The sequence below is a fragment of the Alternaria infectoria genome, assembly GCF_024043175.1.
Source record: "Alternaria infectoria strain BMP 0036 chromosome Unknown scaffold_36, whole genome shotgun sequence".
NCBI classification, from domain to species: Eukaryota; Fungi; Ascomycota; class Dothideomycetes; order Pleosporales; family Pleosporaceae; genus Alternaria; species Alternaria infectoria.
The window spans coordinates 164,513-177,980 of NW_026250725.1; the positions used below are offsets into that span (position 1 = coordinate 164,513).

Genomic DNA, 13,468 nt, shown 5'->3' on the forward strand with positions numbered 1-13,468 from the left:
ATTTTATAAAAGTTAATCTAGGCTTATTTATTAACTAAGCCTATAATTACTATATTTACGCTATTTACGCTATTACTCTCTAGTTAATTACTAGACTAAGTAGACTATTTACTCTTATCTTTTAGACGTTTTAATAGTTAATAGATATTTATAGAAAGAGAGCGCTTAGACTCTTTACTTATAACTCTTCTACTATAGCGCGTTTTAGAGAATTTAGCTATTAGCTAATCTTATAGCTATATTAATTATTAAGAGAAGGCTACTAATTTAAGTAGCTTATCTCTTAGTTTTTTTAGCACTTACTCTAGTTAAGCTAGTCTCTTATCTATTTCTATAGAACTAAAGTCTATTATAATAGACTTAATAGATAGAGTTAGATCTTCTAATCTATATATAAGAGGCTTTCTACCTCTAGACTCTAATAGATTAGCTCTTTTAGGCGTATATACTACTCTTTAACTATTAGAAACTCTATAATTACTTTAATTACTTATTTCTAAAATCTTATACTTAAGTATAGATTCTAAGGTAGTAAGCTTAGTAGAAAGCTACTAATTATTAGAAATTTCTAATAGAATACTAGTCTTATACTTTATCTTTATTAAATTAATAAAGCCTTAATTATATTTAATAGATAGGCTAACCTTATTACTTTAATTATAGCTTATATTACTTCTAAAATCTTACTTAGTAGTTAATAGCTCTACTATACTTACTATTTAATTAATAGAAAGAATATTAAACTTCTCTATAGAATTAATAAGCTTACTATTATTAAGTATTTTAACTTACTTAAGTGCTTAATCTCTAGTTAGCTTCTCTTTATACTTACCTTAATAGAACTTCTACTTATTAAAGGTAATATTATAAGTTATAATTATTTAATTAATTACTAGTATCTATATATAATATATATTAGAAGCTTAATAGCTAATAAGATATTCTATATAGCTATAAGGCTTAACTTTAAAGTCTTAATAGTGCTTTCTAGCTATATAATTACTATTAAGTAGATATACTTAATAGCTATAAGTATAGATTCTACTCTAATCTAAGTAAAGATTAGTAGCTTAGTGCCTAATCTTAGGTAGCTAATAATATTAGAAATACTTTCTAAACTATTTATATAATATCTAGTCTAGAGATTAATAGCTATAAAGCTATAATAGACTTATTTTATAGAGTTAAGCTACTATATTTATAATTACTAGCTAGAGTCTAGCTAGAAGATTAGCGCTTATACGCATCTTAATTAACTTAGTAATAAGCTTTTAGCTAGCTCTCTCTACTAAGCTATTAGACTTATAAGTATATAGTAAAAGCGTTATAATTATAATCTCTTTCTCTTTAGCCTATTTCTTATATCTTAAGTGCTCTCTCTAAGATAATATTATAGTATTATTATTCTAATAGATTTCTATAATCTTCTACTAATAGTAGCGCTTAACTATAGCTATAAAGCTTATAATAACTTCTATTATAGAGTCTAGTGTCTTATTCTTTAGGTTATAATTATATAGCTTACCTAAATAATCTTTTTTAATAATTAGAGCTTATTTATTAAGTGTATAGCTTATAGAGAAGTTAAATAGATTCTATAATACTTTAAAAAAAGAACGTAGTAATAGCTTATAAGAATAATAAGAAATTCTTTAAGACGTATAAGTAGTAGTATAATTATTATATTTACTACGCTATATACTTATAATCTTTATATTCTAGGTAGCTTTAATAAGAGCTTTAAGAGCTTACTTACTTAGGTAGCTAGATCTTTAGTGCTAAAGATTAGCGTTACTAGTGCGTAATTATAGAACTTATAAGTAGGTAATAGTATTTATAATAATAGAATTAGAAGAATAGATAGAAGAGTTATATTTAATAAATAAAAGGTTAAATCTATACTTAAGAGTTATAAGAATAATAAACGCCTTTAGCGTACCTATTCTAATTATATAATTATAGTTTATATACTATATACTACTATTTCTAAGAAGCTTCTCTAAGATAATATTAGTATAGAAACTAAAGATAATTTTAACGCTAGTAAGTATAAGATTAGCTTTTTTAGGTTCTTTAGAGGTGCTAAGAATAAGATAAAGTACGTAATTACTAATACTAATTACTAAGAGAATCTAGCTACCTATCTTAACTATTTCTTTATTAGTTTTAATAAAGAAATTAAGCTTAATTAAAGCTTTATTATTAACTAAGTAGACTATAGCTTTACTATTAAAGATTATACTAGCTAAGAGCGCGTAAGGCTTAAAGTCTATACTAAAGATAAAAGACCTAAACTTAGTAATTAGCTTTTTTAGGTAAATAATTATTAAGACTATATTACTTAGATACTTAGAAGCTAGAGCGCTTATTTTTTAGCTAGATTACTTAACCTTTTTATATAAGCTACTTTACTTTTCTTTATAATAGCGCTCTTAGATCTTTTACTTATTTTAAGCTAAGAGTTCTATTAGTAGAATACCTAGTAGTTTAGATTTAGTAATTATAGTCTATAATTAGTAATATAAGATAAGCTTCTACTTATACTTTGCGTTAGGTTTGTAAAGATAAGGCTTAAGTAGTAAGCTTAACTACTTCTTACTTAACTTAGTAAGAGTAGAAGATTAACTTATAATAGCGTTAAAAATTATATTAGCTTTTTCTTTTCTAGTAGTAATTAATATCTTCTAAAGAATAATACTAAATATCTTACTAAGATTATTAAGGCTTAATATATTTTTTCTAAGAGCTATAGTAAATAATTAATTATATTACTACTAGTAGGTCTACTTAGAGTTAAACTTCTTAACTATAGTAAGAAAGTTAGTAATTATAAAAGATTTTTTAACCTCTAAGAGCTTAAAGATCTTTACCTTCTAGTAGAGTATTAACTAGTTATTAAACTACTTTTTAGTAGTTCTTCTCTAAGTCTTTTTAAGATAAGTATAATACTTTACGTAAACTATATATTATATAGTTTAATTAGTAGAAGTAAGTATAGTTTTAAAAGTCTTTATAAGAAACTAAACTATTCTTTTATTATTACTTATAGTTATAAGTAATAAGTAATCTAGTATAATAGTATATATAATCTAAGTCTTAATATTATTAATTTTCTTACTTTTTCTTAACTACTACTTAGACTTATAGTTCTAGTAAGCTATAAGCGTAGTACTATTCTTAGTCTTATAATTATAATCTTATAAGAAAGTATTATACTTATAGATAGCTTTATTATACTTATTCTTTTAATTCTTAGTTAGCTTTATAAGAAGAGAAGCTAGAGCTATAGACTCTAGAACTAAAAGATTAAAGAACTTAGGCTTCTAAGTATTTATATATTTAATATTTAGAAGATTAGAATTAATTTCTTTCTAGATATCTTTCTTATTATAGTGTTACTTAAAAAGCGTAAACTAAGTGTTCTAGTTAGATTACTTTTTAAGAAGTATACTTATAGCTATAATAGCTATATTATAATTACTTATATTTATAAAGTTAGAGTGTAGAATTAATATAGAAATATAGAGAGGTAGGTAGTAAGTAAGTAATTATATAGAAGAAGTTCTAATTATAAGACATTTAAAGAGAGTAAAGTAGAAATAAAATTAACTAATTTTATCTTCTAGTAAGCTTTAATACGTAGTAGAAATTAGTTCTATAATTAAGTAGCTAGGCTTATAACTATTAGAGCTAAAGATAATTAATAATTAGAGATAAATAAGTATATTATAATTAATCTACTATAAAAGAAAGTTAGAATAAAATCTCTAGTTATATATCTAAGAGCTAAGCAATTACGTGTCTATAATTAAGTAATTACAACTACTCTCTAACTTTAATATCTACTAATTAGCCTAGCTAGGTTTTCTCTAAAGAAAACTAAGAACTTTTATAATACTCTTAATTACTCTAATAACTAGCTATTAGATAAAGTTATACTAGAGCTATACCTTAGTAACTTTTATCTTATAGATATCTATTATACTCTAGATAAAGGTAAGTACTATATTCTATACTACCTTATTACTAAGAGTATATAGATAGAACTAAAAGATCTAGAGTCTAGTAATAAGAGCTAGCTATTTATTAGAAGTAGCTATCTAGTAGTTTCTTTTAGTAAGAAACTGCGTACCTATATTATTAAATATATTTATAATAGCCTACTTAGTAGTTATAGTAGTAGAATAATAACCTATTAGTAAGTTAGTAAGTAGTACTACTAGTAAGGCATAACTAATACTATTACTAGGTTTACTAATAGCTATACTACCTATTATTACTTAAAGGTTAATAAAACTATAAAATATAGACTTCTATATCTATTACTAGTACTAACTTATTACTAGAATAATATCTTTATTAACTTTATTACTCTACTACCTATCTTATTATAGTATAGCTACTTCTATTAATATATTATAGTTATAGTAGACTATCTTTCTAAAATAAAGAAGTTTATTACTATAGAGAACCTAGAAGTCTCTACTATTATTAATAAGTTTATAGAGTATATCTAAAGAACTAAAAGTTATCTCTATACTATTATATTAGATTATAGGTATTAGTTTACTTTCTATTTCTAGAACTATCTTTATAATTATATTAGTACTTAGCTAAAGTTATTAACTACGTACTATCTAGAGATAGATAGTTAGATAGAGAATATAAACGTAGACTTTAAATAGTATCTCTAGTTATATATTAATTATCTATAAATAGATTAGGCCTAGTTACTACTATTAGTAGAATTTAAAGCTAACTTAGTAATAAGCTCTATAATAAGCTTATCTCTATTCTAGACTATAAGAGGCTAATAGCTAAGATCTAGCTTAGAGCCTATATACGTTTTCTATAATTATAATCTTTATACTAACTCTACTATTACGTAATAATAACGCGCTACTAATACTTTCTACTACTATATTAAGTTTACGCGCACTTTTCTTTAGTAAGAAATACTATAGATATAGATAAAGATAAAGAAATTTATAGATATAAACTATTTCTCTATACTATACTTCTCTATTAGTAATTAAGTAATACTTAACACTAAATATATACGCACTAAGCGTTTAGTTAAGTCTCTTAATTATAAGAATATAGAGCTTTACTAAGTTATATATATTATTAATAATATAGTCTATAAGCTTAACTTACTATAAAACCTTAAGGCTATTTTCTCTACTTTCTATCTATAGCTATTATAAGCTTATAAAAATAACGCTCTATCTAGTTAACTCTATCTAGAACTTCTAGCTTTACTAGAGGTTTACTTTACTAATAATAGTGCTACTAAGTATATTATCTCTTAGATTATTAACTTCTATGTCTACTAATAACTTCTTAACCTCTATACTAGAGAACGTAGTCTTCTATAGTATAAGATTATATAAGTTAGTAATAATTAGTCTAACCTATAGTAACTATATAGTAATCTAAGAGGTTATAAAAAGTCTATCTAGAACTTCTATAACTATAATTCTAACTATTCTAGCTTATATAATACTTTTTATAACTATAATAATAATAGAGAGCTTACTATTACTCTACTCTAGCTATTAGACTTTAAGTACTTAGAAAGAACTAGCTAGTTATTTAAAGACTTGCCTAGCTATAATACTATTTCTAAAGCCTACTAAGTTAATTATAATATACATCTCTACCTAACTTTAGCCTTTATAGCTATTAGTAGCTATAAGATAGTCTACTACTCTACTTATAACCTATTAGCTTTAGCTAGTTTAGTATTCTTTATAGTACTCTAGTAGTTATCTCTAGATCTCTCTATACCTAGTCTTAACTCTTTTATTACTAGTAAGAATAGATCTTACTTTAAAGAATAGTATAAAGATTTCTCTATTCTAGTGTTCTTATTAAGAAGTACCTCTATTTTCTTATTATTTACGCGTTAGTTAGAACTTTAACTACGTTTTAGAGAGAGATATATAATAGTTTTAGGTCTAGAGCTCTATTAGCCTATATTAAGCTAATACCTCTACTATATATATTTACCTCTAATAGCTTTTTTTAAAGCTCTCTACTATAATAACTTTATTACTTCTATATACCTTAATTATCTAATCTTTATAAGACTCTTATATAGTCTAATAATAAGTTTACCTAAAAGATAATTAAGGCCTACTATAGCTCTAAGAGTATTATATTAGAGTTTTATTCTCTCTACTCTTATAGTAGTATAGATACTATAGAATACTTATATTAATTATACGCTAAACGTACTACTCTTATAATAAAAGACTTTAGGCTAAAATCTAATATAACTAAGACTATTATTAACTATACTAAAGAAATACTATATAATATAAATCTATTTAAAGATTTATAAATATATATATATAAAAAAGCTATTTATAAAAAGAACTACGCTCTATTAAAAGCTCTAAAGTTTCTTAAAATACTCTAGAAGGCTCTCTATAGTACTTAATCTAATATTAGTAAAGATAATATATAGAGAGCTTACGTTTATATTACTATACTACTAGAAGCTTATACTATAGCTATATTCTAAGTACTTTATAGTAATAAGCTTTAACTCTATAGCTATATTACTTACTTTCTCTACTCTAAAACTAAGAATATCTACTACGTATAGTACTCTAATATAAGAATAGTTAAGCGTATCTAAATCTTTTATATTAATAATACTATAGGTATAGATAACTCTTAGCCTTATAGCTAATATATTAACACCTATATCTCTCTAGATCTAGTACTAGTTTCTAATAAAGTATCTAAATCTAACTCTAACTCTAACTCTAAATCTACTTCTTCTATAGATCTAGATAAGAACACTACTAAAGTGTCTTACTACTTTCTAGTGTTATCTCTAGTAATACACTATAGTAATCTATTTCTTAATAACGCTAAAAGTAATAATACTATATAAAATATTAAATACTAGCGCTCTTATATACGTAGTATAAATATTATCTACTTCTTTACTATTTATTAGTATTATAAGGCGTAATAGAACTACTTACTTTATAGGCTATAACTAGATACTCTCTATCTATTATAGCTATCTAAGAAACTTAGTACTTAACTCTTTTAGCGTAGAGTGTAGCCTTAGAATACTATCTTACTATTTTTCTTAACGCTCTAATATTTACTAACTATATCTTATACTTAATATAAGTATTTTAGAATAGTTCTACTAGTTATAAAGCTCTTAACGCTAAAGAAAGCTCTACTTCTAGACTTAGCCTATTATTCTAATACTTAAAGCTAGAACTTTCTAGTATAAGTCTAGAATCTAATTATTATTAGTAATAATAAAGACGCTAAAGTTTATTCTTTAGCTTAGAATAATAAACCTATCTATATCTCTAGTGCTAATAATAATAACTTAGATAACTTATAGGCTAATAATATTATTATTCTAGTAACGCTAGATAAGTATTTACTAACTAATAATATTATTATTCTAGTAACGCTAGATAATTCTTTACTAACTACTAAGAACTAAATAATTAGAGATATCTCTAGCGCGCTTACTACTAATATATATTCTAGCGTATACGTCTCTAGCTCTATTAACTATCTATTTTATAATAAACTATATTTTATATATATAGATATAACTTATAGCTAGCTATATAACTATTTTATAAATTAGAGCGTTCTAAAGCTAGATATACTCTACTTTAAAGTAGATTAGATTTAACTACTTACTATAATATAACTTTCTACTTACTAGGCCTAAGATACGCCTAGACTCTACTAATAATATCTTTTTAGGTAACTTATATACTAAAGAGATCTAGAGTTCTCTAAGTACTCTAAGTATATATAGCGTAAACTTATATATAACCTCTTAATAGATTATAAAGTTAAACTATTATAGAACTACTATTATCTATATTATAGATAGTTTAAGAGCCTAATATATAAGTACGCTACTCTAGACGCGCTCTATAACTACTATATTATATTTAATAATTATCTTAATTATATACTACTAGTATCTCTACTTTAAGCTCTAATTCTATATAAATAATAGTACTATATATATATTTTAAAAGTTAACTAGTATAAAAAGATAAAAAATATTACTTCTAATATATATAATAGTAATAACCTTTATAATATCTATACCTAAATAAAGAGGCTATACATTAGCACTACTAATAAAGATATACTAAAGTATAATTTCTACCTAGGTAATAATATATAATATAACTATAACCTTCTCTATACTTAGTATATAAGAAAGAAGTCTTTTTATAAATAGTAGAGCTTTAATAATATAAAATATACACTCTAGGTCTCTAATAGCGTACTTAACTATATTCTAAATAATATCTATAGTTACTACTCTACGTCTAGCTATAGCTACTCTAGTAACTATTCTTACTATTAGTACTTTAGCCTAAACCTCTAATACCTCTATCTCTACGCTTTACATCTATTATATATAAAGAAGAAAGAGACTAATATTCTATATACTAGAGAGAAGGTAGTATATATACTTATAGAGTTCTATAATAAAAAGAAATACACTATTACTTATAATTCTATATTTAAAGGCTATAAGTACTATATCTATCTAAAGAATCTTTACGCCTCTAATAACACTAATTATAACCTAAAGTATAATAATAGTATTCTTAATAATAACTTACGTAACCTTACTAATAATCTAACTAATATTATTACTTCTACTTCTAATCTTACTAACTATATTACTATTAATAAAGAGCTTAATAGTAATCTTACTATACTTATAATTTAGAACTAGTTTCTACTTAATAATAATCTATACCTACTTCTTAATAATAATTTTAATAATCTTAATTATCTTATTACTATAACTACTTCTATAGTCTTAGCTACTTTAATCTATATCTCTTATAACTATAATAAAGTAATAAAAACACTATAGGCTAAGAATTAGAATACTACTATATAGATTAAATTTAACACTTTTACTAAAAAATAGGTTTATAAAGTTATTCTACTACTACTTAGATAGAAAGTACTTCTAACTAAGCTATTATATAAGGCAAAGCCTACACTAATAGATAATCTTACTAAGCTTAAAGTCTAGGTAGTTATCTATAGTAATCTATAGAATAATAGTAAGTATAAGACATTCTTTTCTACTATATAATCTAACTCTATCTATATTCTTCTTACTATTTATATTATACTTAGATAGATTATAAAATAAGTAGATATATATATTATATTTCTTAACGCTATACTTAACACTAAAATCTATATTATACTACTACCTTTTATAAAGCTACCTCTAAAGTATATCTAGCTTCTACTTAAGTCTTTATATAAACTAGTCTAAGCTTCTTATACTTAGTATAAGACTTTTATAGTATATTTTCTTAATATAAGCTTCTAAGTTTTACTATATAACTTATATATATATATTTACGTAACTTATAAACTTATTATCTTAGTTTATATTAATAATATCTACTACTACGTAGTAGTATAAGATTTTATTAATAAGTTTCTTAAAAATCTTTCTAAAGCCTTTACTATTACTATAGATACTACTAATACTTTATACCTAGGTATATATATTAACTACTATAGTAACACTATTAAGATCTATTAAGCGTAATATACCTAGCGTATCTTAGACTACTTTAATCTTACTAATATCTTTAATATTAGCACTTTCTATAACTATAAGGTAAAGCTTTACTATAAAAATAATATTATTACTATATCTATACTTAAGAAAGAGTATCTCTAGAAATTTAGTTTACTTAACTACTTTTCTACTATAACTTATATTAATTTTATATATACTATATTACTTTATAGTTACTATAATAGTAACTTTAACTAGTTATACCTTAATACTCTTAGTTAAGTATATATCTACACTATAGAGATAAAGAAGCTTAGTATTATATATACTAAGTAGACGCTATAACTTATTAGCTACTATAATACTAACTAGACTAGATATCTTAATATTTAGCGCTTTACTATAGATTATATATTTATACTTATAAAAAGCTTTATCTTATAGTTCTCTAGTATATAGAAGACTATAGCTTTATCTATATATAAAGTAAAGTATATTACTCTTAGTAAAGCTACTAAATAAGAGATCTAAATCTAAAGCTTTATTAATAACCTTAAGATTAGTATCTACTTTAGTATAGTCTCTATCTAGTATAAGTTTATATAGGCGCCTATTTATATTTATATTAATAATAAGTTAGCTATTAAGCTTACTAAGAACTCTAAGTTCTACTAGCGTAGTAAGTATATTAATATATAATACTACTTTATCTATAATTATATTTATAATAGCTTAGTTACTATCTAATAGATTAGTAGTAAGATTAACTCTACTAATATACTTACTAAGGCCTTAGACTCTATCTAGTTTAACGCTATCTACTAGTATCTTAGCCTATTCTAAAGACGTTTTGTTTATCTTTCTAGTACTTTACTCTTTTATTTATTTATTATAGTATAGAACTTAGAGAGGCTATTAGTTAGGCTATAACTTCTATTACGTAATTTATTTACTCTTTCTCTCTTCTAGTGTGTATATAAATACTTGTCCCTTTATAGTAGTTAGATTATCTAAATATACATATTACTTCTAATTAACACTTTAGCTATACGCACTGTCTAATCGCACAAGCTCGCAGTCTATCTAGCACCGAGACGACATATATCGCGCATCGCATGGCCGCATCGTGAAGACAAGCTATGCAGAAGATAGGTATAGGGAGATTGGCAGTCACGATCCCGTCGCAAACGTCCGTGCGGTCATAACGGCAATGAGGAGGCGGTGCATCCCTCCCACCCTCCGCCCAACCACATCGCCCACCTGACCCCCGACCCACACTCCCGCCGTCATCCACCACCGACTTCATCCTTTCCTCATCGCTGGTCGCACGCCGTCCCTTACGCTTTACCCCGACCACCGAGCCCTGCTCTTCGCGCCTATTACCTACGCAAACGCACGACTCCTCGCGCGACGCCTCGGACGCATCGCATGCCGCCGATATGAAGCCCAGTAGCCGCCTCGTTTCCGCGTCCGCAGTATTGCTGGCTTGGACGGGCACAGTACTAGCCGACGACACCATCAGCGGCACAAAGATCAAAGTGCAGCTTTTCGCCGCGCCCTCGTTCCTGAGCGAAGTCAGTGTCGACGCGTATAATAACCAGTGTCTCTCGCTGGATAATAATCTGTATGTTGCGCACACCTGTCGGTTCGTGTGTCATTTAGGAATTAAGCTGACGCAAGGGATATAGTATTGATGGGCGCGTGCAGAGTATTCTAGTAGGCGGACACGACGTCAAGGCTGTGTTGGATAGGGATGATTACTGGAGCTGTCGGTTTTATGAGTAAGTTCTTTCCTTGTGTTGTGGTCGGGGTTGGTGTTCTTGAGGGCAGCAACTAATGCCACTACAGCAATTACGACTGCAGCGGCGACGAAAACATGGATCAGTTCCTCGCTATTTCCGATGGCGCGAATAACCTCGGGAGTGTTGGTTGGGGGACAAAGATACATGGGTTGAAGTGCAGTAATAAGGAGCACGAGGACGACTGAATGGATGACGTGTGAGGGCAAGAGATGGATACATGCTGCGATACGTCGAGCGATATCCAGACATGCAGTAACACTCGTCGCGAGACGACACACCTTCCATATCGCGGATGCGAACGATACACCTCCGCCGCGGACACTGGGACGCGCCCAGGAAGGTCAGAAGCACGCCAGACCGACGTGTGCTGGTCGATGGCGCGACATGGTCAAGCACACAAGCAGAAAGGGCAATGGGTATATACCAAGGGCATGGTTCATGCAATATAGCGTTGGCATTGGCGTTTACATTGGGGTTCTGCATCTACATGCATGGGAGATGGCACCGGCGTTCGAAGTGCTCGACGCCCACTTAGTGCTGTATCAGTACCGAATTAGGATAAATCTAAATATAATGATTGTATCAAGCTAACGTCTATGTTCGTCGGCGGTTGGGGTGTGTGTTGTCTGTTGCTCGAGGGAAGTTGACATACTGAGTCACGCCTTCGATGAGATATGTACGCTCTCTTTACACATATGATCACTCATCCATTCATTCAATCATCCCATCATAAGCACCAGGGTATCTCCAGCGCAAAAACACATCCACAAAACGCCATGCCATGCCATGCTCCCACTGCCCCTCCCATCTACAAATCAATCAAATCCGGCGCCTCTCCACTCCCCACCCCCCTCAACAACACAATCATATTCCCATTCTGACACGGCTCCCCAATCTTCTCACTAAACTTGAGCAGCCTCCCGCCCTCCACATGGAAAACCCGTAGCTTCTCCTCCTCACCCCCACCCCGGTTATTCACATTCTGTACCTGCAGCGCCTTCGCCGCCATATCCAACACGCGCCCCACGGTCCACTCTTTATTGTAGAAGAATTTCCCCGTGGGGTATTTCGCTTTGGTTGTATCGGCCGAGGCTTCGACGTGTAGGTATATGCGTTTCTCGGCGGAGATGCTGGCCTCGCCTTTGGCGACGCGTTTGAGGGCGTTGAGCTCGGCTTGCGCGGAGGATGCTGTCGAGGAGGAGGATTTGCCTAGGCCGAGGAAACCGCCTGTTTTCTTGGATGAAGAACGACGCTTCTCGTCATCTTTCTTCTTTTGCTCTGCCCATGCTTTTAGCCGAGTGAGAGCGGTTTGCGTGCGTGCTTGTACGTAGTTCTGGGGGCGCGCGCCGAGGGGTGTTAGGGTGGAGCAGGAATGGTCTTCCTCGAAACGGTGTTTGAGGCAGTACCGTCTGTTACAGCGTGGGCAGTGGACGCCTTGGGCGCGCGCGGTGTCTATGAAGGTTTTGCAGGAGGGGTCGGCGCATTGTGAGTCGTGGTTGTAGACGCTGGGTTTGGGGGCGGATGGGGTGGTGTTTTGGGCTTGTTTGGCTTTTTGGCGCGCCCATTCGCCTTCTTTGGGGCATTTGTGTGCGTATTCGGTGCGGTGGTCGAGGCAGAATTTCCTGGGATGGGTGTTAGTATGATGGTGTACTCGGGGACGCGTAGCATCCGGGTTCGGGATAGACGCGGTAGTAGTAGTGGGAGGTTTGAAAGAGCTAAGTACCTACCCGTGACAGCTCTCGCAGCGAAATGGGAGGAAGTCTAGTACATTGCAGTATTCCATCTGGCAATGCGCCCCGATTGCTTCTAAGTCGCCCTTCATCTCGGTGTAGCTCGATTCGTTGGCTGCCATGGTTGTAGTGGATGTGGGAATGATATATGTGTAAAAGGCTGAGTGAAGAAGATGCTAGAGAGCCAACGCGGAGGCGACAGTGTGTAATAACGAAGCTGAGCAAGCATCAGAAGCCTCGAGAAGGCGGTTAGGCTACCAAGAGCTTACGATTGTCGCCGCGCCATCTCGGAAGGCGATTCCGATGAATGTCGCGCTAACCGTGAATGATTGCTAGCGTCAGGGTCCAGTAGTTGCCATCCA

General features: G+C 29.9%; 2 protein-coding genes across 2 annotated transcripts; one reads left to right on the forward strand and one right to left on the reverse strand.

Annotated features, from left to right (window-relative positions):
- Nucleotides 1–11,013: 11,013 nt before the first annotated feature.
- J4E92_010455 (uncharacterized protein) lies at nt 11,014–11,561 on the forward strand (the record flags this gene model as incomplete). Its single annotated transcript, XM_051501793.1, has 3 exons — nt 11,014–11,198; nt 11,263–11,355; nt 11,423–11,561. The coding sequence occupies 3 exons, from the start codon at nt 11,014–11,016 to the stop codon at nt 11,559–11,561; spliced, it is 417 nt and encodes a 138-aa protein (XP_051348028.1).
- A 623-nt stretch (nt 11,562–12,184) lies between these two features.
- Nucleotides 12,185–13,228, reverse strand: J4E92_010456 (uncharacterized protein; the record flags this gene model as incomplete). Its single annotated transcript, XM_051501794.1, has 2 exons — nt 12,185–12,998; nt 13,104–13,228. 2 exons carry the CDS (start codon nt 13,226–13,228, stop codon nt 12,185–12,187), a joined length of 939 nt encoding a protein of 312 aa, XP_051348029.1.
- Between the last annotated feature and the right edge of the window lie 240 nt (nt 13,229–13,468).